General features: G+C 41.7%; 1 protein-coding gene and 1 long non-coding RNA gene across 3 annotated transcripts in view; one reads left to right on the top strand and one right to left on the bottom strand.

The window, feature by feature from the left end:
* The window catches only part of LOC119972758 (protein disulfide-isomerase TMX3-like), a 161682-nt gene that overhangs the window by 4937 nt on the left and 132461 nt on the right, over nucleotides 1-24284 (bottom strand). For both annotated transcript variants that reach the window (XM_038810082.1, XM_038810084.1), the window contains 6 exons: nucleotides 17338-17436; nucleotides 14847-14904; nucleotides 11342-11395; nucleotides 6428-6484; nucleotides 3832-3961; nucleotides 3174-3242 (listed from right to left, as the gene is read on the bottom strand). In XM_038810082.1, the coding sequence (XP_038666010.1) occupies nucleotides 3174-3242; nucleotides 3832-3961; nucleotides 6428-6484; nucleotides 11342-11395; nucleotides 14847-14904; nucleotides 17338-17436 (467 nt within the window). The remainder of the gene's footprint in view (nucleotides 1-3173; nucleotides 3243-3831; nucleotides 3962-6427; nucleotides 6485-11341; nucleotides 11396-14846; nucleotides 14905-17337; nucleotides 17437-24284) is intronic.
* Nucleotides 1-24284, top strand: part of LOC119972760 — a 27310-nt gene extending 3026 nt beyond the window's left edge. Inside the window, exons 2-3 of the long non-coding RNA XR_005462149.1 lie at nucleotides 18606-18715; nucleotides 22399-24284. This is a non-coding gene — a long non-coding RNA (uncharacterized LOC119972760). The remainder of the gene's footprint in view (nucleotides 1-18605; nucleotides 18716-22398) is intronic.

Here is a 24284-nt window from a genome sequence, read left to right as displayed (position 1 = left end):
CTGATTTCAATCTTGCGGCCCACTGAGATGAAGGAGCGACACTCATGCATCCCACTCACTAGCCTAGGTTGCCCATCACTGCTCCATGTTGCAGCAACATGGCATATTTCTGAACAGTAAAGGCGCTATTGAAATTCAAGTTGCAGAATCACGGTCAAATGTAAAATTCTGGTGAACTGGATAATTGGAGTAGGCATTGGAGATAGAATCCAATCTCTATTTTAAAGACAAACTAAAATGTTTTGATTTTATACCATTTACAGTCAAACAGCAAAACTTCTGATTGGCGTGGATAATTTTTTTTTTAATGTGCTCTTGGGATGCAGGTGACATTGTCAAGATGTCTTATTGCTCAACCATTGTGGCCTTGAACTGTGGGGTGGTGGGCATTCCCCCGGCCCTCTGCAATCCTCATGCTGACTGTGTTCCAGAAATGGTGAGAGGTAGCGAGAGCAGTGGAATAGCTGAATTTTGCTGGAGGTGACAACAGAACAGATGAAAGTTTGGGTTGCAGCAACCAATGGGCTAACAAAGGTGGAGGATGTTGTTGGAGTTGAGTGATATAGAGTATGTGGGCCAGTAATTCAGCTCAAAGTTGAACAGAATGTAGAGCAAAGTGGTTAGCACTGTTGCTTCACAGCGCCACGGACCAGGTTCGATTCCGGCTTGGGTCACTGTCTGTGTCGAGTCTGCACGTTCTCCCTGTGTCTGCGTGGGTTTCCTCCGGGTGTTCCGGTTTCTTCCCACAGTCCAAAGACGTGCAGGTCAGGTGGATTGGCCATGCTAAATTGCCCTTAGTGACCAAAAAGGTTTGGAGGGGTTATTGGGTTACGGGGATAGGGTGGAAGTGAGGCCTTAAGTGGGTTGGTGCAGACTCGATGGGCCAAATGGCCTCCTTCTGCACTGCATTTTCTATGTTCTAAAACTATTTGGCAGACAGGAAACAAAGAGTAGGAATAAACAGGTCTTTTTCCAAATGGCAGGCAGTGACTAGTGGGGTACCGCAGGGATTAGTTCTGGGACCCCAGCTATTCACTATATATATATATATATATATATATTTCCTACCCCCCCCCCCCCAACTTTGCCCCCGGATCTTCCGACACCCCAAATATTGCTAATTCTGGACTCGGAGTTAACCTACCTTCCAGGATTTCCGAAATAACACCTGCAAATCCCTGCCAGAATTCCCTCCGTTTCGGACATGCCCAGAACATATCAACATGGTTGGCCGGACTACCCCCCACACTGCCGACATCTGTCCTCCACCTCCTCGAAGAACCTACTCATCTGAGCTACCGTCATGTGGGCCCTGTGGACTACTTTGAACTAAATCAAGCTGAGTCTAGCACAGGACGAGGACGTGTTTACCCTTTTCAAGGCTTTTTCCCCACAGTTCAGTTTCCAGCTCCCCTCCTAGCTCCTCTTCCCACTTCCTCTTCACCTCTCTGATAGGGGCCCTTTCCCACTCTAACAATTCCCTGTATATGTCCGAAACCTTCCCACCTCCAACCCCTGTTTTTGACAGTGCTTTATCCTGTAGTCCCCTCAGGGGGAAGGAGAGGAAAGCTTGGAACCTGTCTCCGTACAAAGTCCCACACTTGAAGATACCGAAACCCGTTCCCACCCGGCAAATCAAACTCCTCCTCTAATGTCTCCAAGGTCGGAAAGCCCTCCTGGATAAATAGATCCCCAAACCTCTCAATCCCTGCCTGCTGCCATACCTTAAAGCCCCCATCCAGCACCTCCCCCTCCCCCCCCGGGACAAACCGGTGATTGTCACAGATCGGTGACCACACTGACGCCCCATGAAGTCTCATGCTGCCTCCATTGCCCCCACACCCTCAGGGCTGCCATCACCACAGGACTTGTGGAGTACCGAGCCGGCGAGAACGGCAGGGGTGCCGTCAGTAAAGCCTCCAGACTCGTACCGTTGCAGGATGCTGCCTCCACCCGCTCCCAGACTAACCCCTCCCCCACTACCTGACCATCGATATGTTGGCAGCCCAGTAATAGTTAATAAAGCCAATCCCCTTTCCTGCAGGCCCTTTCCAGGAGGGTTCTCTTTACTCTTGGGGTTTTACCCACCCATATAAACCTCAATATCGCCACATTCATACTTCTGAAAAAAGCAGTTAATAAATCTCGGGAGAGCCAATCCCCCTTCCCCGCGCATTCACAATATATATTAATGATTGAAGGAGAGGAGAGCAGTGCCTGAAAGGAATGAACTGTTTACAATGTCAATTAGCTTGGGGCCTAGAAAGGGTACTTGGCCGGTCGGAAGTTCAGTGGGAATGGGTCAAGAGAGTAGGAATTAAGTGTCATAGACAAGATGAGCATGGTGAGGGTAGCAAAGAGAAACTTCAGAAAATTATGGGTTCAGGATAAGGTAAGCAGTCTGGAGGATGTTTGGCCTGACGGACAAGGAGTTGAACAGTCGGAGCTCCTGATAACTGTGGGATACAGTGGTGGAAAGTTCAGGGGGGGGTGGGTTTAAGGAGACTGTTGAGCGTGACGAAAAGATGGTGTGTGGTTTTGGCAGAGGAAAATGTGGCACACTAGTGCTAGATATGGTCCAGTCAGGCCTGGTGATGGATGGTTAAACCTGTGCTCCAGGGGTCTGGTCTTAGTAGAGTTAACGTATTTTAAAATATACAAGTATATTTTCTTTTGAATATTCAAAAGAAGTTTCCTTTTGAATTATATGCACCAAGGTTAATAATGGGACGAGTTATTTATTTTACATTGGTCGATTGACAATAACTTAAAACATTCTTACATGCCAAAGTTGTCATTTTACGCAATTATTGTGCAAAGGCTTGCATCACAACTTTGCCTCCTTTACTCAGACATTTAACTCCAAAGCTAAAATGTGATGCGTGGGCTGGTGATAAATACCCTTTGGGGAGGAGGAAGGAAAGCTTTTTAAAACTGCCAATGAGCCATGTAGTAGCATTTCTGTCATGCTTTATGTGACTTTTATTGTAAGTTATCCTTCCTGCAGTTGTAAAAATACAAAAAAAAAGACACTTAAAAACTTCTCAATCATTGCATTGTACATTGGTATACAAATGAACTGTGAACATATTATTTCTCGGCAGCAAAACATCTGGAAAGCACACTCCTGATAATTCTAAATGTGAGTACAAGTGAAACTTGCTCATACTCACCAGTATGGTGGATTTTCCATCATACAACAATCTTCTAACGCGATAATAGAAACTGTCTCCTCCTTGTGCCTGGAAATCAGGTGCAAGAAATAATTGGATTTACTGTCTAACATTAAAACAAAGCTGTAAAAAAAAAAAAATAGAAACGTAGAAATTTGAAAAAAGGAGTTAAGTGCAAGATGAATCAGATCTGGGTGTTAAGAGCAAATTTGAAACAAGCTTCCTAAATTTACAGTATAATTCAGTCCAAGTAAAATTTGTGAAATTTGGTACTCTGGAAATGTCTGTTAGGAAAATTATACCATCCTTCCATTGATAAACTCATTAATGAGCTGACTTGGTACCAGTCCCACTGTGTAGAACTACTTCTTGAAATTGAAAACAGTCCCCACACACTTTCTGGCAAAACACTTACCATTCAAACTCTCACTAGATTGGTTTCCTTCTGTTGTTCAGTATAAAAGGTTAATCCCATAAGCAGGCCCACACACACCATAATCATAATCTTCCGCACAATGCACCTTAGAATCTGGCTGCCACCATGGTGAAATGGCGAGCGTGGGAATGGGAGAGCAGGAGAAATTTGTAGAGGTCAAACATGCCACCTTTTTGCTTAAAGCGGAGTTGTATTAAAACTATTTATTACGCTTAAACGTACCTGTGCTGATCCTTCTAAGATGTCAGTAATAAACTTAATCAAGTCCTCAATGTTCCCAATTGCTGTTTCTGGTATAAAGTATTGTTGGTTTGAAGTATTCAGTACAACAATGGAAGGAACGATGACTTCACTGAAAGAAAGTAGGCAAGGAAATTTTCAAAACAAATAGTAACTGTTGAAAAAGCGATCCAACATTCTGGGTGATACTTCTCTTGAAGACTTTCATTAACTTTGTGAAATGGGACTGAGAATGAATAAATGAATGATATTGAACTTACACTGCCATCCAGTGGTGGCGATTAGAATTGCGCCTTTAGCACAACAAAATTGATGGACTTCCATACTAAAACTATTCATGTCGGTGTGATCCTTTGCACATTTTACAATTGGTACAATTTAAATAGGGCTTCTGTAGAATGTGGTGCTGGATTTTATTGAGGGGCGGGGGGGAAATAAAGAGATAGAAGGGACGTGCACTGATTGCCCTCCTGAGAAAAATTGGGTCCTGAATGGTGGGCTGGGCTAAACAAGCTCAGGGTCGGACCTTTGCCCCTCACATGGTCAGGTCCCACCCTTCAAAACTGCTGGCCAATCAGACTTCTTCTTCAGCAGTCCCGACACTGCCAACTCAGCACAGGGCTCCGCTGGGACAGTAAGGAAGTGCAGGAATAGCGATGGCCACCGGATTCAGTTAAGATCTGGGGTTTTAACGCAGGGAGGGATCAGAGGTTGGGGGAGGAGAGAGAGAGGGAGAGAGAGAGAGAGAGAGAGGGTGTGTGTGGCTGAGTTTTGGAGGGAGGTGGGGAGGCACACAGGACGATAAGGGACATCTTCAGGGGGGTGTCACCGATGCATGCAGGGCATCCCTGAGTGATGGGCATCCCCGAGTGATGTGCACCCCCTTCCATTCTGCCTTTTCAAAGAAGTCATTTCAAAAATGGCCTTCACACTCGGGCCTGTCTGCCGCTGCAGTGTTTTATGGCAGTGGAAGCAGATTGAGGACATTAAGTGGACAATTAAATACCTCAATAGGGCTACGGACAGGCGGCCTAGTGGGTGAATGACCCCACCTCCCATATGGGCGGCACAGTAGCACAATGGTTAGCACCGTCGGCCGTCAATTATGGGCTTTTTACAGTAACTTCATTGCAGTGTTAATGTAAGCCTACTTGTGACGATAAAGATTATTAATTAAAAATTATGGGAATCAGGTCAGAGGTGGGCAGGAAGGTGGTGGACTGGGTACCCAACATATTTTATGTTCCCCCTGCCGAAAACACCATTGGTGGAGTCCATAAAATCCAACCTGTGAAATTACAAATAAAAATTCTTTAAAGACTCATTAAAAACAAGAAATAGGTTCGCCAATTGCTCATTGGTGCATTGCAGCATAATACTAAACCAGGCGAGTTAGAAATTTAGGTTTGATCCTACATCTGTACTGACTTGGCCAATACCAAATAGGATGAAAGTGGAGCTGCTTTTGTTGATGCAAGAACTTCTGGGTTACAGAAGCAGTCATAGGAAGAAAATCCATCAGAGTTGTTGGTCCTGATCACTGCCCAGTGATCTCCCTACAGAATGCACATGTATGTAAGGGGTAGGATAAGGTCCAACAGTGATGCCACTTATAGTAAAATGTCTAAATCAATTCAGTGAGGCACCAGAAGACTCACAACTCACCAGAAGACTGTTAGAATTTGCTGCACGATCCCATTTATTTCTAAGCCACTGAAAATTTTGCAATAGTTTCTTACCCCAATGTCATCAACATTGATGAAACACACATATTTTAAAGTATTTTCCTCTATGCTGTTACGTGTAGTTCCCCAAACAGAAATAAAGATAAAATCCTTCAAAATATTAAATGATGTGAAACACTTCATAAAACCTCTTCACAGTACTTCAGTCAAAAAGCTTTGCCAGCCAGCCACCCCCTCCCCACCCCACATTGTTGCTGTATCCAAATTCACAGTTTGAGAAATGTTTGGCATCTTTGTTCCTCTCTTGCTGTCATTCACTGTTCTCATAATCTCTAATTTAGCTTTTGGACTGATTTCTTGGTCTATTTCTCCAGTTTATTTAACTTTCTGCATTTCTGCCTTTATGTTCGTAGAATCTATTTTCTCTCTCTCTCTCTCTCTCTCTCTGTATAATCTTCCTTGCCTCCCTTTTTGGAATGAAAAAGAAATAGCGGATCCCACTGCAAATAAATCCAAGGATTTAAAGATGAGCCAGTTGCAGGGTGATTTTCCAGATTAAATAAAAATATTGTAAAACATTATTTCTCCATGTGGATTAGACAGTAAGACTGAACAGATACACTGCTCAGCTCAGTGGGACAAGTCACACAATAGAGAGATTAAACCAGGTACTTCATTAGATAGTTCCCCCCCTCCCTCGATTTGGTCCAAGCAAGTTACTTTTCCAGGGTTTCAGACAACACAATCACCAATAATTTTAACATTCAGAAACATTTCCTATTGAAGATACTGGAATTGAAATTCAAAACAGACAATAGTAAGTTTAAAAATGCTCTGTCCAAAAAAAAATGAATTCTTTTCATAGTAATTAGTTAAAGTGAATAAAGACTTACTCCATTATGACACTGTTGATGTAATCAGCTCCATCTATATGCCCAAACTGGAAATTCCTGGAACAAATTGAATACGGCATGTTTCAAGTAAGTATATTCAGAGGACCCTCAGTGCACCTTTTGAAACACGATTCTCATTTCCAAAGATGTGGATTTTGGTGATGACTAACACAGAGGAAGTGTTGCACTGTCAAGAGGTTGTTGCCTTTCAGGCGAGATTTTAAACCAAAGGCTCATCTGCCCTTACAGCCGGATGTAAAAAGAAAATTCCATGACACTATTCGAGTAAAGGCAGGGGGGGCTTACTCAGTGCCTCAATCAACATCACGAATGAACAAATTATCTGATCATTCATCTCGTTATTATTTGTAGGATCTTGCCTGCACAACTTGGCATCTGCGTTTCCATACATTACAACAGTGACTACACTTCAGAAGTTTGTTGTTGGCTGTGAAGCACTTTGCGATGTCCTGAATCTTGAAAGGTGCTTTATAAAGTGCAAGCTTTTCTTTCATATCTAAGGAAGAATGTGCTGGCCTTGGAGAGAGTCCAGAGGAGTATGACAAGAATGATCCCCCGGAATGAAGGACCTGTCATATGAGGAGGGATTGAGGACTAGTTTAGAAGGATGAAGGGAGATCACATTGAAACTTATAGAATACGGAGAGGCCTAGATCGAGCCTATCAGCTCGTGTTTTAAAAAATCTATTCACCTAGCCCCAATCAATTGCCTTTTCACCATATTCTTTTATTTTTTTCCTTTTAGATATTTATCCCCTTCCTCATTGATACAGAATCCATAATAACTTTCAATGTCTTATTTAAGCAACACTCTTAAATCTGTGCCCTCTATTCATTGGCTCAACAGCTAGAACTGGTTTCCCCCATTCACTTCAGTAAAATACCCCAGAATTTCAAACTCTTGATCTTTCTTTGCTGGACTGAAAAGAGCCAAGTTTTTTGGCCGCTACTCGCAACTAAAGCCTCTCATCCAAAGTGAACTAGGACTAGTTTACTAGTACCTTTGTATAACAAAAAGTGGGAAAATTATGTAACAAAAGTGGAAATAGTTGCTTGCTTAAATGCAGGCAATCAAAAGAACAATACATTGACGTGGTTAGGCAAGTCATAACAATCGCCAACAGCAAATCTTGGAATTACAGAATAGATACAGCACAGGTGGCAATTCAGCCCATTGTGTCAGTGATGGTCCTGGAGCTGCAACAGCAACTAAATTAGTCTCACTTCCCACCCCTTTCTCTGTAACATTACAAGGTTTCTTTCTTCAGGTGCTTATCCAGCCAATTCCCTTCTGAAAGCCCCGATTATAATCTGTGTCCATAACACTCTCAGGGAGTGCATTCGGGAGTCTTATCAACTCAATGTATTTTATCTGATGCCACTGTTGGTTCTTTTGCCAATCACCTTAATTGGTGTTTTCTGATTCTTGACTTTTCCACCAATGCAAAGAGTTTCTCTCTATCTAGATCCTTCATGGTTTTGAACATATCAATTAAATCGCCTCTCAGCCATTGCTTCTCGAAGGTAAACTCCAGAGGTGGGATTCTCCGCCCCGCCATGCCACATTTCTGCCCTGACCGGCCGGCGGGATTCTCCATTATGTAGCTGGTCAATGGGGTTTCCTATTGTTGGGCAGTCCCATGCTGACAGGAACACCCCCCCCCCCCCCCCCCCCCCGGGGGGCCAGCATAACGGAGAATCACGCTGGCGGAGAATCCTGGCCAAGCTTTTCCAATCTATCCACGTTCAGGTCACTCCATTCCAAAATCAACTTTAGAACTGTTCTCATTATGTTGCTTCCACTTATTCTTTCTACCAAAATGCACAACTTCACACTTCTGCCTCATGTCTGCCCATTCCACCAGCCTATGCCCTCTTAGAATCTATCCTCTTCACAATTCAGGATATTTCAAAGTTTTGTGTCATCTGCAAATTTTTAAATTATTCCCTGCACAACCACGTCCAGGCAATTAATACATAATCACGAAATGTGCACCTTCCTTGAAAAACAACTGTTTACCACTTCTCTCCTTTTCTTGCCGCTCAACCTGCTTCGTATCTATACTGCCACTTTCCTTTTTATTCCACGGGCTTCAACTTTGCTGGCAAGTTAACAAACACTTTTAAGGGAGACTACATGTATCAACCACCATCACATTGACCACCTTGGTTAACTTATTAAAAAACTCTAGTTAAACAGAATTTTCCCTTTAAAAGACTATGCACGCTTTTCTTAATTAATCTGGATTTATTCAAGTGACTCTTGATTTTGTTCCAGAATATCGTCGCCAAAATTTATCTCCCCCCCCCCCCCAAACTGACTAGCCTGGAGTTGCTGGATTTATCCTTGCACTCTTTTTTGAATATGGGTGTAACATTTGCAGTTCTCCAGTCCTCTAACACCACCCCTTTGTCCAAGGAGAATTGGAAAATTATGGTCAGTACCTCCACAACCTCCAACCGTACTTCTCTCAGCATCTCTCATGCATCCCACATCCTATCAAATCCTGGTTACTTATTAACTTTAAGTACAATCATCCTCTCAAAAACCTCCTCTTTACCAATTCTTAGTTCATGAAGGAGCTCAACTACCTCCTCTTTTGGCAGCATTTTCTTTGTTAGAAAACACAGATGCCCCCTTTCCGGTGCCTAATCAGCCTCAGTCCTCTCTTGCTCCTTATATTGTTTACATGCTTACAGAACGTTTGGATTCCTTTTTATCTTAGCAGAAAAGATAAGACAGGACTTGGACGAAGCTGTTTTTAGAATTTTACAGTTCCCCCACAGTGGAATATTTGGTATTATGATAGGGACAGTTATGAAAGGACGGGCAGGTACACTGGCAGCTTGCTAAAGTGATAAAATATTTACATCTCTTTTACAAACCTATTATGGTCAGTTTGCTCGGAGATTTTATGGGCAGTATCCTATTAAATATCACTTTAAAATGCAAACACTACATTTTCCACCAGTTAGATATGTAGCTTTTCACGTTTCCATTTCTCTCCATCCAATTTGTTTCAATAAAATTATTTTTAAAATCTCCAAGGCTGTGCAATAATACCTTAATTACATTTATTTAAGGAATCGGATCCACTTTTTGCAATTCCCTATTCTGTTCTGATAAGAATATTGATTATATGTAAACTGCCAAAGGAAATGGGAGTTCAATGTCAGAACTTCAATATTGAAATAAATATGTACATACTACTACAATTAGCTTTGAACAGAATAAATTAAGATTTCAGAAGCTTTCCTTGGAGACAGGAAACATTTATAAAATCACAGAATGTAGCTCATTTGGCCCATGATGAAGATTGTTTCAAAGAGTTATCCAATTAACCCCACTCCCATGTTCCTTCCCCGTAGTTACTCAAATTTCTCCCTTTCAGGAATATATCTGATTCCCTTTTGAAGGTTAGTACTGAATCTGCTTCTACTGCCCTTTCAGGCAGTGCGCTCCAGAACAACTGGCTACATCAGAAACAAATCTCATCTCCCATTTACTTCTTAAATCTGTGTCCTCTAGTTACCGACTCTTCTGCCAGTGTAAACAGTTGTTCCCTATGCACCATAGCAAAACTCTTCTCAAGTTTGAACTTCTCTGTTCAATCTCCCCTTAACATTCTATGCTCTAATGTGAGCAATCCTAGTTTCGCTAGACCACCGACGCAACTGAAGTCCCTCAGCTCCTCGAATTAGTGTAGCAAATGTCCTCTACACCCACTCCAAGGCCTTGACCTACCCAAAGTCTGGCTGCCAGAATTGAACGCAACACTCCAATCTATAAACGTTTAGCATACATTCCTTGCTTTTATGCTTTACTTTCTTTGCAAAGCCCGGATTTGGTAAGCATTTTTAACTGTCTTATCAGCTGCTCTTGCCACCTTCAAAGAGTGTGTGTGTCTCAACTGATCTCTCCCCATTGAACGTGGTGAGGGCTAAATGGGAGAGTGAACTAGGCCCTACACTCATAAGCGAGGTTTGGAGAGAGGCCCTATACAGGGTCAACTCCATTTCCTCACGCGCCTGATCGAGCCTAATTCAGTTCAAAGTACTACATTGGACATAAGGCAAGGATGAGCGGGTTTTTCCCAAATGTTGAGAACAGATGTGACCACTGTTTGCTTTCCCCTGCAGATCACACGCATATGTTTTGGTCCTCTCCCAGACTCGCCAGCTCCTGGGATTCCTTCTTTTACACTATATGTTGAGTATTCTCCGATTAGAATTACAGCCATGCCCGCTGGTGGCCATATTTGGGGTTTCAGTCTCTCCGGCAATTCACTTTGGGGTAGATGCGGATGTTATCACCTTTGCCTCATCGACAGCCTGGAGGTGGTTACTGCTCAGTTGGAGGTCTCCCGCTCTGCCTCGTGCCTCTGGCTGGTTAGAGGATTTAATGTCCTTTTTGCATTTGGAGAAAATGTAATTTACCATCAGGGGTTCTGTTGAGAGATTTTACCTGTGATGGCAACCGTTTGTCTCCTTTTTCAAAGGTTTACACACCATCAGCTGTTTGGGATTTATGGCAATGAGTTTAAGTTATTTGCTTTTCCCTATATTCACAATAATTCTTGTTCTATCTGTACCTGTTTTGCATCGTTTATTGCTTCCTTTGTTGTGTTATTTGTAACAAATTTAAAAATCTAATAAAATATATTTTTAAAAAAAGATTGTGCACGTGAACCTCAGGTCTTGCTGTTTCGGCACCCTCTTTAAAAGTGGGCCAATTTGTTTCAATTGCCTCCCCTCCCCTCATTATTCCTCCCAAAATGCATCACTTCAGACTACATTTGCCACGTGTCTGCCCATTTCATCAGCCTGTTGTCCTGAAGTCTGCTTTTACCCTCTTCAATGTCTACTACATCCTCAAAATATTTATCAACAAACCTGTGAAACTGCTCTCTGTATCCAGTAGCAATTTCCTGAGTCATGGCTTTTAAGCTGGAAGAAAAGAATAATGTCATAATGCATTAACAATTTTACAACAGAGACCATGTGCATTGCATACTTTGTAGGGAACTAGAATTGTATTAGCTTTGCAAAATGTTGGTATTTTTTCCACCTGGTCCTTTAATCAGCTAATTCAGAGTGCATTAAAAAATGTCACCCGAATTATCAAATAGTTTGGCTGAAAAAGACTTCTTTCCTTTCCATCTCTTGTGCAATCAAAAACAGGTGAGGAGCAAGATGTGGAAAGGGGGGCGGGGGTGACAAGGAAGTGCAGGGCAGTGTGGTGTATGAGATGGGGTGATGTACAGGAAGGAGATAATGCATGAGGAGAAAGGGGTGCATTACACAGAGAAGCATTGAATTATGAGGAGTAATGAATAGAGGTTTGAGTTGAAAGGTTGTAGGGCACAAGAAGCTTACTGTGATGAGGAGAAATTAAGCCGTAGAGGGATGCAATTGTGAGGATGGGGATTGTAAATTCAAAGCTTTGGGAGACGCAGTGCCAATGCAGGTCAGTAAGGGCAGAGCGGAGGGGTGGAAAGGGCAGGATTAAGATCGGAAGAGTTTGGAATTAGCTGAGGTTTACAGAGGGTGGCAGATGGGAGGATAGCAAGACGATTATTGGAACAGTTGAGTCTAAAGGATAAGGCACCAATGAGGATTTCAGCACCAGATATTGGGACAGAGGCAATGTTAGAATAGATATTTAGAAGTCCAGGGCATGGTCAAAATGGGACACTGAAGTTGCAAGCAGTCTGGGTTAGCTTGAGTTTGGAGCAATGGCAATGGATGGAATTAGTATCAGGCTGGTGTTTATTTGGGGAAGGAGTGTAGAGAATGTGGTTAGGATAATCAGCAATGCAGTGGGAAAGGGAGAGAAAATGTTCAGTCTTACAGACAAGATGAGACCCTAGGGGGTTTAGCTGAGATACTAAACGTGGCAAATTGAAATAATTCTTAATTCATTTAATAAAAAAGTGAGCAAAATAACGAACTGAAAGGATATATTTCTCTAATGTGCAAATAAGAACTTATTACAGTATTATCTAAACCACCTACATGATAAATTGGTAAGCTAGTCATTAATTCCTCGTATTGCAGCAAGGTAGAAGATCAAACGCAATCTTATTGAATGTTGGAAAAGCCCTCAAGGGTTGAATGGCTTACTCTCAACCCATTTCTTACGTTCGTATGTATGGTCACAATTACATAAAAACAATGGGAGACATTGACTGATAATGGTCTAAACTCTGGGATTTGTACCTGTATCCCGTCAAATCCATGTCTGTGATTAATTGGAGCGCTCTCGGGTAAAAGGAATTCATACATACTTAGCTGAACAGAACTTCCTATTACACCACCAAAATTGCACTCCCAAAAATCTTTACACAGCTCCTTTGCAGTAAACTTGGAGTAAATTGAACTTGTGAATACATTCTCTCACTTGAATTGTAACATTATATTCCAGGTCACTTGCACATTAGTGCGTGATAGCACTGTTTTACAAATGTAATGCAAAAAATGCAAAAGTTTGTTCTAACTTGGAGTTGAGATGCCTCACTGAGGTAGCTATAGGAAAGCTCTAAATATATAGACATGACCTACGAGCACTTAATGATGATATTCAGTTTTGGCATGGCACTTATCACACTTCAATGAAAGTGATAGTTTACATCTTGGTTGAAAGAAGTATCAAAGAAACCTATCTCAGAGTTTTTAGGGCAAGAACCCACAAACCTTTCCTGATATTGCCTATAAGATGCCTAGTTAATGAGGGCGGAAATGGGAAAGAACTTTTCTAACCACCGACAAAATCATAAAAACAAAGAAATAAACTTCCCAAAGACTTGATAATTCTAACTTTTATTCATCTGTTTGAAGGTCAGTGCTGGCCGTTGGGATTCTCAGTTCCCAGAGGCAGAGCACCCCTGGGGTTTCCCGGTGGAGTGGGGTGGCTTCAATGGGAGATCCATTGACAGGCGGCAGGAGTAGGGAATCCTACCGCCAGCAAATGGAGCGCTGCCGAGAAACACCGGAAAATCCAGTCCTATATGTTGAGAATGATCTTTACAGAAAGTATTTGTTCATTATTACAGTATTAGAAATAAAACTGGAGGGAGTGAAACTGGGGCAAGTGTACAGATCACTCAGCATTCATGCTTACCTTACAAAAAGGACCCTTTTTTGTGGGATGTAGCGTTTCAAAGCAGATCAGAGCTCAGAAAACAGCTGCTTGATATACAGAATCTATTTGGAAGGGCTTTGTTTACACATGTTGGGACCAATTAATCAAGAAGCGAATACAAATGCACGAGGGCGAGACAAATACTACAATGAAAGATTGCAAAGTTCAATACTTCTTTCTTGCAGGCACAGAATATCCCTCTAACTTTCCTTCCATGTGGGAAGAAAGCAATGTTAAATTGTCAATTCAAATTTATACTGGTTTTGACAGCCAATTGAAAATTTAATTATTTGGGATAGTAATGTCGAATAATGCATGCAAAGAAACATGCTTAATCAGAATATTTTAATTTTCTTTCCTTCTTTCCTTAAAAATGTAGTTGACTACCCTGCATTCATGAGGAGTGTGAGGCATGTTTAGGTCCATTGAGGAGTTGATAGGGAAGGATCTACAATTACTGTGTTGAAGAACCGATGATTGATATGTTGACTGAGGTAAAAGGGCATTGGTTGAATCTTTCAAAATAGCACGCCATTCACCAATCCTCATAATTGACACCAATTATTATTAATTAATCAGATATATTTTTTTTTAAGAATTCCCTCATCCTCATGTCTTTATTTTGACTTCCATAGGGTAATGGCACAAACATTATGAAATGATGGTGCCACTATAAAGTATCTTGGGTGAGGGTGTGGGTGGGGGCGGTGAAATAGAAGAGAGTGTTTTATACCACTTCCTATAGTTCCCACAAAGGAATAGTTAAAGTACAATTTGCAATGTAAGGTTTTCACTGAGGCAGCAGGGTTATTTGTATTAGGGCCCACAACATCAGGCTCACCCCTGTCCTCATTGTCATGACCACTGCCATCACAGTATGCAAGATGACAAAAAGTTGGCTTCATATGAAAAGTACACAACATGTGTTAAATATTTACTTTGCTCCAGTACATGACAAAACAAATCATTGGAGAAGTGTCAGTTTTTGGAGTACAATGTCAGATACAAAGCTATATTTAGCTGTAATTGTACTGTTGAGGTGCATTATGGCTGTCAACCCTGGTTGAACATATTGCTTGAGGTTTCATCACACCCCATCTTGCCACCTTACCCAGTAAGTTAACCCCCCCCCCCCCCCCCCCCCCCCAATACCTTTATAACTAATACATCTAGTGGTGAATGAAAATTCCAGGAATTCCTAGGAATTCCTAGGGCAATACTGAAGGGCTAGCAAGTCGATTAAGAATATTGTCTCACCTAATATGCTCTTCAGATGAATTTGTGCTGTCAATAACTGCAACCACCACCAGTTTTCCTGAAGAGATAAAGCAGACATGAGAAGTAGTGAAGGATTTTTGATAAGCACAAAAATTAGCAAAGAACAGTCTTACTCCCAAATTAGTTCAAAGCAATTAAAGCATGAATGCATTAAGTTGCCATAGTCCCTGAAGACCATAGCCTGCTCTCCCCTTTTGAGAGCGCGCTGACTGGCGGTGATTTAACCTGAGGGTCACCACACCTCAGGCAAAGGGCAAGGTTCAGAAGGCAGGGCCTTCATGGATAACCTCAGTTGGTACAGGAATTCAACCTGTGCTGGTGTGTCTCTCCGCATCACAAACCAGCGGTCCAGCAACTGAGCTAACTTTCTGCATCTTTATATGTTTTTTCCCCCCATCATTGGTTTTCCATTTCAAGTCTTTCAGAAATATCTTGCTATTTGGCTACAATTTTAAGCTAATCATAGAATCCTTACAGTGCAGGAGACCATTCGGCCTATCGAGTCTGCACCGACTCTCTGAAACAGCACCCTACCTCGGCTCACTTCTCTACTAATCCAGTAACCCCACTTAAGCTACACATCTTGGGCCACTAAAGGGCTATTTAGCATGGACAATTGACCTAACCTGCACGCACATCTTTGGACTGTGGAAGAAAACCCACGCAGACACGGGAAGAAAGTGCAAACTCCACACTGTCACCTAAGGCCAGAATTGAACCCGTGTGTCTGGCGCTGTGAGGCAGCAGTGCTAACCATTGTGCTACAATGTCGCTGTTGTCTCATGGAACAAGTCCATTTAAAACAATTATAAAGAATTAAGTGTGATACGCATTTCTGTCTGGACTAACATTTGTCAACCAATACAATGTTCTAGGGTATTTTAATTTTTGAAGTACTTGGGGCGGAATTCTCCGCACCCCAGTGGCGTGGGAGAATCGTGGGAGGGCCTCCCGACATTCTTTACGCCCCCCTGGCGCCCCCAGGGATCCCCCCCCTCCCCTCCCCCGGCTCGGAAAAATCGCCGCTCGCCGTTTTTCACGGCGATTCTCCGAGCCCGATGGTCCGAGCGGCCGGCCCTTCACCCCCGTTTCACCACGGCAGCAACCACACCTGCTCGCTGCATTCGTGAAACGGGCGCCAGATGCCTGTTTGGGGCATCTAGGGGCCTGATTGGGACGGGAGCACCGCGACTGTGCTCGGGAGGGGACAGGCCCGCGATCGGTGCCCACCGATCGTCGGGCCAGCGTCCAAAACGGACGCGCTCTTTCCCCTCCGCCGCCCGGCAAGATCAAGCCACCACGTCTTGCTGGGCGGCGGTGGAGAAAGACGGCACCGCACATGCGCGGGTTCGTGCCGTCTGCACGCTGATGTCATCCGCGCATGCGCGGGTTGGAACCGGCAACCCGCGCATGACATCAGAAAAGCGCCGTTTCTGTGTCATTTCCGTCGCAGCCGGAAACGACGGGTGCCCGCTCCTAGCCCCCCGGGTGGGGGTGAATTAGGTGCAGGGAGCGGGCCCCGAGGCTGTCATGAAGCTCGGCCGATTTCACGACGGCCATCCCGATTTTTATCGGGAGCGGAGAATACCGCCCTTGATATATTGAGGTAGTTTGTCCAGAGAGAGCAAAGTTTTCACGACTACTGTAAAATTATTTCTGACACTGCAGAAAACCTGTCATGAAACAGATAAAACAGCTAAATAAAACAGATCCCTGCAGGTTTCTCACAGTTCAATAAATATTGGAAGGCACAGCAACTCCAAATTCTGAATTAAGCATTAATTGGGTGTGTTTCTCTGAGGTCAAGGGCAAGAGACTGGGACTGAAAGATGCGGGGCACGGGACGTGCACTGCAATGTTAAGCCGGCATTGAATTAATTCAGGACACTCAAGAAAGTCACCCTGCCAAATTGGAAGTATTTTAATTTACGATCAAATTAACAGGCAGTTTTCAAAGATAAGATTTCATCCGTATTTGAGTTTATGAACCTTTTTCTTTCGTTTTCTTCCCTTCTCCTGGAGATGGGATAGCATGAAACAATTTCTCATAGAACCATTGCAGCTGTTTCGTGCAGCAGAGAACCTGAAGCTCAATGAAGTGTCATTTAATTTACGTCACACCCTAAATTTCCATTTTAAAATTTGGGTCCCGCCACCCCCGTTAGGTTTTGTCAACAACACCCGCCGTTTCTACAACGTTGAGCCCTTTAGATCAATGTATACTGTTCTTCTTGTTCAGTAATTTATACAAACTGTCATTTTTCTGTAAGCATCCAGCTCGCCTTTCACTTGCTAAATCCTCCCCTAATTTAGATAAACCCAGGAACTTACATCATGAGGATGTAAACCATTGGCAAGTCAAATATTAAAAACTATTCAAATTCATTTAAGAATACTCCAAATCATTAAAAAAAAATGTTGTAAGTCAAAAAAAATTCATGAAACATGCAAGAATGAAACTGTAAGGTACCTGTCTCTGCAAGTTCATATAAAGTGAAACCATCAATGTGAACATATCCTAAAAATCTTTCTTTGGTCACCCATGAGGAAAGATCACCATCTTCGTATTCTGAGGAGGGAATAAGTTTAAGAGCAGATATGGTCAATTTTGTCAATTAATTTAAAAATAAAATCACACCATTTAAATAAAACACATTTTCCATCAAGAAATGTTCAATACTAATTCTCACCCTTTTAAAGATATTCAGCATTTGCACACAACTGGGGTAGTACTATCATCCCACCTATTGGTTGACTTGTTGGGGGGAGGGGGAGCAAGAGAAAAGGTGGTGGTTTGGGAACATTGGATGAATGAATAGAACATAAGAAAGAATGCAAAGAGAAAGGTCATTTAGCCAATCACGATCATCCATTCTGTAGACCATGTATTAGTTTCATCGTCTTGGGTTCCAACTAACTCCCATAATATCCCAAGTAAAGCTTTCACAATGTTAGAAAAGTCCACGTTTTGCCTATAATCAAATTTCAAATTCTTAATTCTCCAGAAATAATGTTCCTGAAAATATGCACTGCAGTCCTGCAGTCTTTGATTGCTCAGTTGGCAAATGCACTGCTAAATATTTCATAGACTAAGGGGGACCTTGGTTTCATCTGCAGTCTGTACTAACCTCAGCTAGGGTAGCAACAGCAGTGCTCCATTTAGCCTCAGTTCCCCAGACTAGGGAGAAGGAAGAAATAAATCAGTGTTACAAACTAAGTGAATGTTAGTCAGTCAGGCATGCTGGAAATATATATTGTGAATGTTCAGGTGAAGAGATGATTAGGTTCATCTGCAATGCTTCAGTGTCAAATACATTAACTTGATCACAAATTAAGAAATGGCTACTTAGGCAAGGCTGACCGGACGTACAAAATGGATCCCAGCTGACTCTCTGGCTAACACTTCAAATGAACAGCAAACTGGACCAGCTCAATTTTCTTCTACGTGCTGCACCCAGGCAGTTCTCTATACTGATCACAACAGGAAACTCTGCCCTGATATTTTGCATAAATGTTGGATTGCTGATGAACTCTTATCTTGAAGCCAAACAAAATACATCAAGTCCAGTGGGGAAATGAATAGTACATACATTGAAATAATCGGGCAAACTGTAGCAAACTGTTCATAAGTGCCAAAAAGTCTGATGCCGTTTACACCAGATACACTGACCTATCTTTCCCTTTACATACGTTGACTGATTAGATGCATATTTCCAGCATTTTGCTTTGTCATTTCAGGTTCAAACATATGCAGATTTTTGAAACAGCAACAAGGGCTTCAAGATCAGAAGCCACCAAGGATCATATGCAAGGGATATGGCTTAACTACATTCAAAGACTCGGTTTAGGTACTCTCCATATTCTTTCAACATCCACTCAAATGAATAAAATGTAAAGAGAGCCTAAAGCGTCTTCTCCATGATAGATATAGATGACTCTTTACTACATAAAGCAAGCAGGAATCCTCAAGACATCCAATTAACCATGAAACAAAATCCTGGGTCAACTGGCCAATAACGACAATTGAACACAGGCCTGCCTCACAGTTATGAGTTTATAAAACCAAATCCTGCTGTCAGTAGCATAAGACATTCAATTATGGATGATATTTTTCTTATCCCCATTCTCCTGCCTTTTCCCCATAACCCCTGATCCCCTTATCAATCAAGAATCTATCTTATCTTTGTCTTAAAGACACCCAGTGATTTGGCTTCCACAGCCTTCTGCGGCAAAGAGTTCCACAGATTCACTACTCTCTGGCTGAAGAAATTCCTCCTCATCTCTGTTTTAAAGGATTGTCCTAATTCCTACGGCTTTCCTTCATAGATTTAACATAAACAGGATCAAGTTTTGCTACAGGGGTGCGAAGCCCTGGCTAGATGACATCAGGAGCATTGCGTACAGTTAGTTCCCTACATTAGGGTTAAAGCTAGAATATATTAGCCTTGCAAGGAATGCAGTGCAGATTTGGCAGGATGCAATCAGGGCTTTAAGGATTAGGTTATTAGGAAAGATGGCATAGACTAGGGCTGTAATCTTTGGAATATGGAGGTTAAGGGGTGATTTGAAGTCAAGGATTTTCGAAGGAATAAGGCAGGTAAAGAGAAACTTTGTCCACTGATAGGGAAATCTAGGACAATGACCTGTGCAGGTTAGGTGGATTGGTCATGCTAAATTGCCCCTTAGTGTCCAAAGATATGCAGGTTAGGCAGGATTATGGGGATAAGGCAAGGGAGTGGGCTGGTAGGGTGCTCTTTCAGAGGGTCAGTGCAGAATCGTTGGGCCGAATGGCCTCCCTCTGCAGTGTAGAATTCTATGGCGAGATAACCTTAAAGCCAAGAGCCTGGCCATTGAGAAGAGAAGTTAGGAATCAGTTCTACATGCAAAGAGTGGCAGAAACGTTGACTTCTCTCTCACAAAATGCTGAGCTAGGTTCAAATAATATTAAATCTGAGATTGATAGCTTTTAGCTAACCAACAAGCATTAAGAAATATAGGTGAATAGAGAGGATAGATTTAAGAGAGTTAGAATAGAGTTAGATTAGTTATAGGCGGCATGGTGGTCAGCACTGCTGCCTCACAGAGCCAGGGACCCAGGTTCAATTCCAGCCTTGGGTCACTGTGTGGAGTTTGCACGTTTTCCCTGTGGGTTTCTTGCGTGTGCTCCAGGTTCCTCCTACAGCCCAAAGATGTGCAGGTTAGGTGGAGTGGTCATGCTAAATTGCCCCTTAGTATCTAAAAAAAAAAATGAATGTGCAACCTCCACACCCATGGTCAGGATCAAACCCGGGTCCACGGCACCGTGAGGCAGCAGTGGTAACCACTGCGCCACCCTTCAATGATAGAAAGATATGTTGTTTTGCTGAACAATTCAAATACTGCATCACCTATGTTAGAGTATGCAAATTTAAATTTGCAACGTTCACAGTATGTTATATGTTTGAGCACCCATACTCTAGCCAATAGAGAGCATTATGATACTCCTATTGGCAGAAGGAAGTCATTTTTTGGAACTGCTTGTATCTACACCTCACAAACATGTCTCCACTCAACCCAGTGCTAATTGCACACACAGTATTGTAAACAAGGAAGTAGGGATTTTACTTAACAAGCTAGAATCAAGTTAAAAATTAATAGATGTGTTAGCAATTAAGTTAGATAGAGCTGCTCAAATCAGCCAGCTACCAAGTAGAGAAGTAGACACATCTTTTTAATATTCCTTTAAACTTATAATTAACAAAAAGACGACCAGTGCTCAGCAGAGTCATCAAGTTAAGCAGGTAGGTTATTTAACTTTTTTTTTTAAAGAGAGTAAAAAATACGAATTATACCAAAAGTTTAAATTAAAACTGCAAAAGTTCAGCTCTTTAAGGCAACAAGAACTGAACCAGAGATGCTGCAAAGCCATAAGCCTGAACTATGCTGGGTATGGTTTAAATCAGGCTGGTTGTAGGGGTGGTTGGGTGGAGAGGCAACTAGAAGAATGTTAGAAGAGCAAGAACAAACGCTGCTACAAATCTGTGGATGTTGGACAAGGCCAGCATCAGTCTCTGATGTGATGGTCCCAGCAGTCAATGTTCACATATAGGTTCACACTGTCACTTGGCCACAGCACTAGTGTGCAAGGTAAAGCTGTGGAACTACACCCAGGCAATAAATTAGTGTCTCCAGAGTTAGTGTACAAGCAGAAATGGATAATGTTGTCATGTTTGAGCATTCATACTTTAGCCAATAGAGAACATGATGATACCCTTATTGGCAGAAGGAAGTTATTTGCTGAAAAGGAGACCAAATGATGAACTGGGGATAAAACAATGAAGCAGCATTGTTTGCTTCATCACAACAATCAATAAAGTGTTTTTTGCCTCTTAGGCTCAAAAATTTGCCTATACAAATACTTCTACTCAGGATGTACATTTCATGTTTACAGTTATAAACTGCTGACACATTTGAAGTACATTAATACTCAACGCATTTTGAAAACATAATCACCATAACTTAAAATAATTAAAAATCATATTTGTAAGCACATCTTATTAACATTTTTCATTACAAATTGATTTTGCTGCCAAGATAACAGTGAGGCTGACCTCTTTGGCCGTTGCTTATGTATTAATTTTTTAATTATTTTTTTATTTTTATTAATTTTTAAAAAAATTTAGATTACCCAATTATTTTTTCCAATTAAGGGGCAATTTAGCATGGCCAATCCACCTACTCTGCACATTTTTGGGTTGTGGGGGCAAAACCCACGCAGACACGGGGAGAATGTGCAAACTCCACACAGACAGTGACCCAGAGCCGGGATCGAACCTGGGACCTCAGCGGCGTGAGGCGGTTGTGCTAACCACTAGGCCACCGTGCTGCCCCGCTTATGTATTAATGGTACAGCAACTTCAGACATTACATAAGTATACCTATGATAACATGGTAAATATTAACCTCCCAATAACTACTCTGGAATGGAGTCTCATTCTCTGTTTATGAATTGTTTCAGGAGATTTTAAATATGTCTTTTTTTTCTTCCTCTCGCTCTTAATCCAGTCTTGCTTTCCCTCTATTTCTTTCAGTGCCTGATTGGAAATTGAATTCAGCCCTTCTGCTTCATCCGTTGTTTATTTTCCGACCCCAAATCTCATTAGTTAAGGAAATACCCTGCAGGTTGTTGTGTTCGCTAAGGTCCCAGCTGCTCTGTTCCCTCCCTGCACTGTTAGCGATTTGAGCAATTTTGTGGCAATTTTTCTACCTGAAGGGCAAGTCAAATTATTGGTAAACATCATTAGGTCTGTCCCACTTGGTCAACTATAAATAGTACAGCACACTGCTACAAAGATACTGCACTAAATAAAAAAAGTGCAGCTGGGGATTTGACAAAAGCTAGGTTTTTTTTGGTCAACTACAATGGCAATCTAGAAATGATCCAATTCAAAGCTACCTCTTCATGGCCATTCATCTGCAGCCCAGGGCAAGCAAGTAACATAATTAACAAAAAAATTCCCCTTCCCACCTTCATTGACAGTTTCTCTTTTAGCCTACAGGTTATCTCCATCAATTGACATCATGGCCCAATCTCTCAACGCAGACCACCTTTCTATTAAGGTACTTGAAAACGACGCAGAAAGTTCCTTGTTCATGGTTCAGGCAACTTCCCAAAATCTCGCACTGCTACAATATTGGTCCGAAAAACCCTTTTTTGACAATACTCAGATAAAACAGACTCAAGCCATAATTTCAAACACAAATGACAGCATCCAGTTTGTTTTGAAAGTCTTGCGTCGTTCATCTTCATTGCAAAATTGCGACTACTGGACACCCTTCATTATTGGACTTGTGTTGGATGCACTGTCACGAGGTTATCAACTGCCTTCCAGAACAACGTGGAATGGAGACATTAAGCAACTACTGAAAGACAAGGCCATTCTATTAATGAAGTAGCAATGGGTTTGCATTTTGCAAAACGGTCACCTGTTAATCTCTGTTGTACTCTAGTTATATTCAAAATATATGGTCAATCTCAAACTACTCAACTTGTGTTTATCAAGATTGATCATCATATTGCTTTAATCCTCATTTACAGGTAACTATCTCTCGGACAAATCACTCAATACATCCAAAATTACCAGAAATATTATAGAAATCATAAGTCAACTCCTCCCCACACTGGTCCATTACTTTAAATCAACAGGATGTTTTAAATATTGATTTCTATTTATTAATTTCTTACATGTGGGCATCTACTGCCTATTCCTAGCTGCTCCGCAAAATCAAGGTGCTGGCAAGTAACTAATAATCTGTGGGTTGTTGAGCCAAGGTACATGTCCCCATTTAACATGATGAAATTCAGAAAATCCGAGCATAAACAACTTGGAAGCTATTCACTGTTATTTTGTTGTACATAACCGCATTTAAATCTACAGGCTGCACCATTTTTACATTCACAGCTTCAAATACACTTTTGTACAGGACAATTTTTCTTTCCAAGATACCTTTATTGTATCTTTTGTGCACTAATTAAAGTTAATCACACAAGACAGTGATCTCTGTACACAGTGGAGCTGATTTACAAAATTACTTGCCTTTTTCTTAACCGTCATGAAAATTAATACTGCAAACATGGTGACTGGGCTGCTCCCAGGACACAACGATTATTATCATTCCTTTCCAGTTGCTAGCTGACACATCATGGATCTGGTGAAAATTCTCTCTGATTTTCTCTGCTCTCCACTTCCATGTGGCTCACTGTGCAGATTTGAACTTGTACCCATTGCTCTGTGGACTAATTAATTGTCATTTCTCTTTTTTTGGGAATAATTATATATATTTTTTTTATTCGTTCATGAGATGTCAGCGTTGCAGGCTCACCCATCCCTAATTGCCCTTGAGGGGGCAGTTAAGTGTCAACCTGGTAGATATCCTTCCTTAGAGCATCAGTTTTTACAATTGACAATGGTTTCATGGTCATCATTTTTAATTCCAGATTTTTATTGAATTCAAATTTCACCATCTGCAATGGTGGGATTTGAACCTGGGCCCGCAGAGCATTACTCTGGGGTCTCTGGTTTACCCGTCTAGTGACAATACCACAATGCCACCACCTCCCCTGTTTGCCATGTTTTCTTTGTTAATAAATGTCCCCAAGCGGTATTTTCAAATCCATACATGCACATGCTTTCTGTTCACAAGCATGACTTTATTGTTATTTTTAATGTCAATTGGTAACATTGAAATTCTTGGTGTAGTCACATATAATTGAAATTCGTAATTCCAATATTTACCCGAGTGTTTGTTATTAATTCAACTGAATCATTCAAAATGCTTCTTCAAACAAATTCATCCATACTTTTCCCTCCGTAACTGTCTCAAATGTGGATTTAAACAATTATTTTCAATTACGTATTTAATAACAATTATACTCAC

This window comes from Scyliorhinus canicula, chromosome 10 (assembly GCF_902713615.1).
Source record: "Scyliorhinus canicula chromosome 10, sScyCan1.1, whole genome shotgun sequence".
In the NCBI taxonomy this organism is placed as follows: Eukaryota; Metazoa; Chordata; class Chondrichthyes; order Carcharhiniformes; family Scyliorhinidae; genus Scyliorhinus; species Scyliorhinus canicula.
The sequence above is the reverse complement of the archived record's forward strand: the minus strand, read 5'-3'. Positions and strand labels throughout refer to the sequence as shown.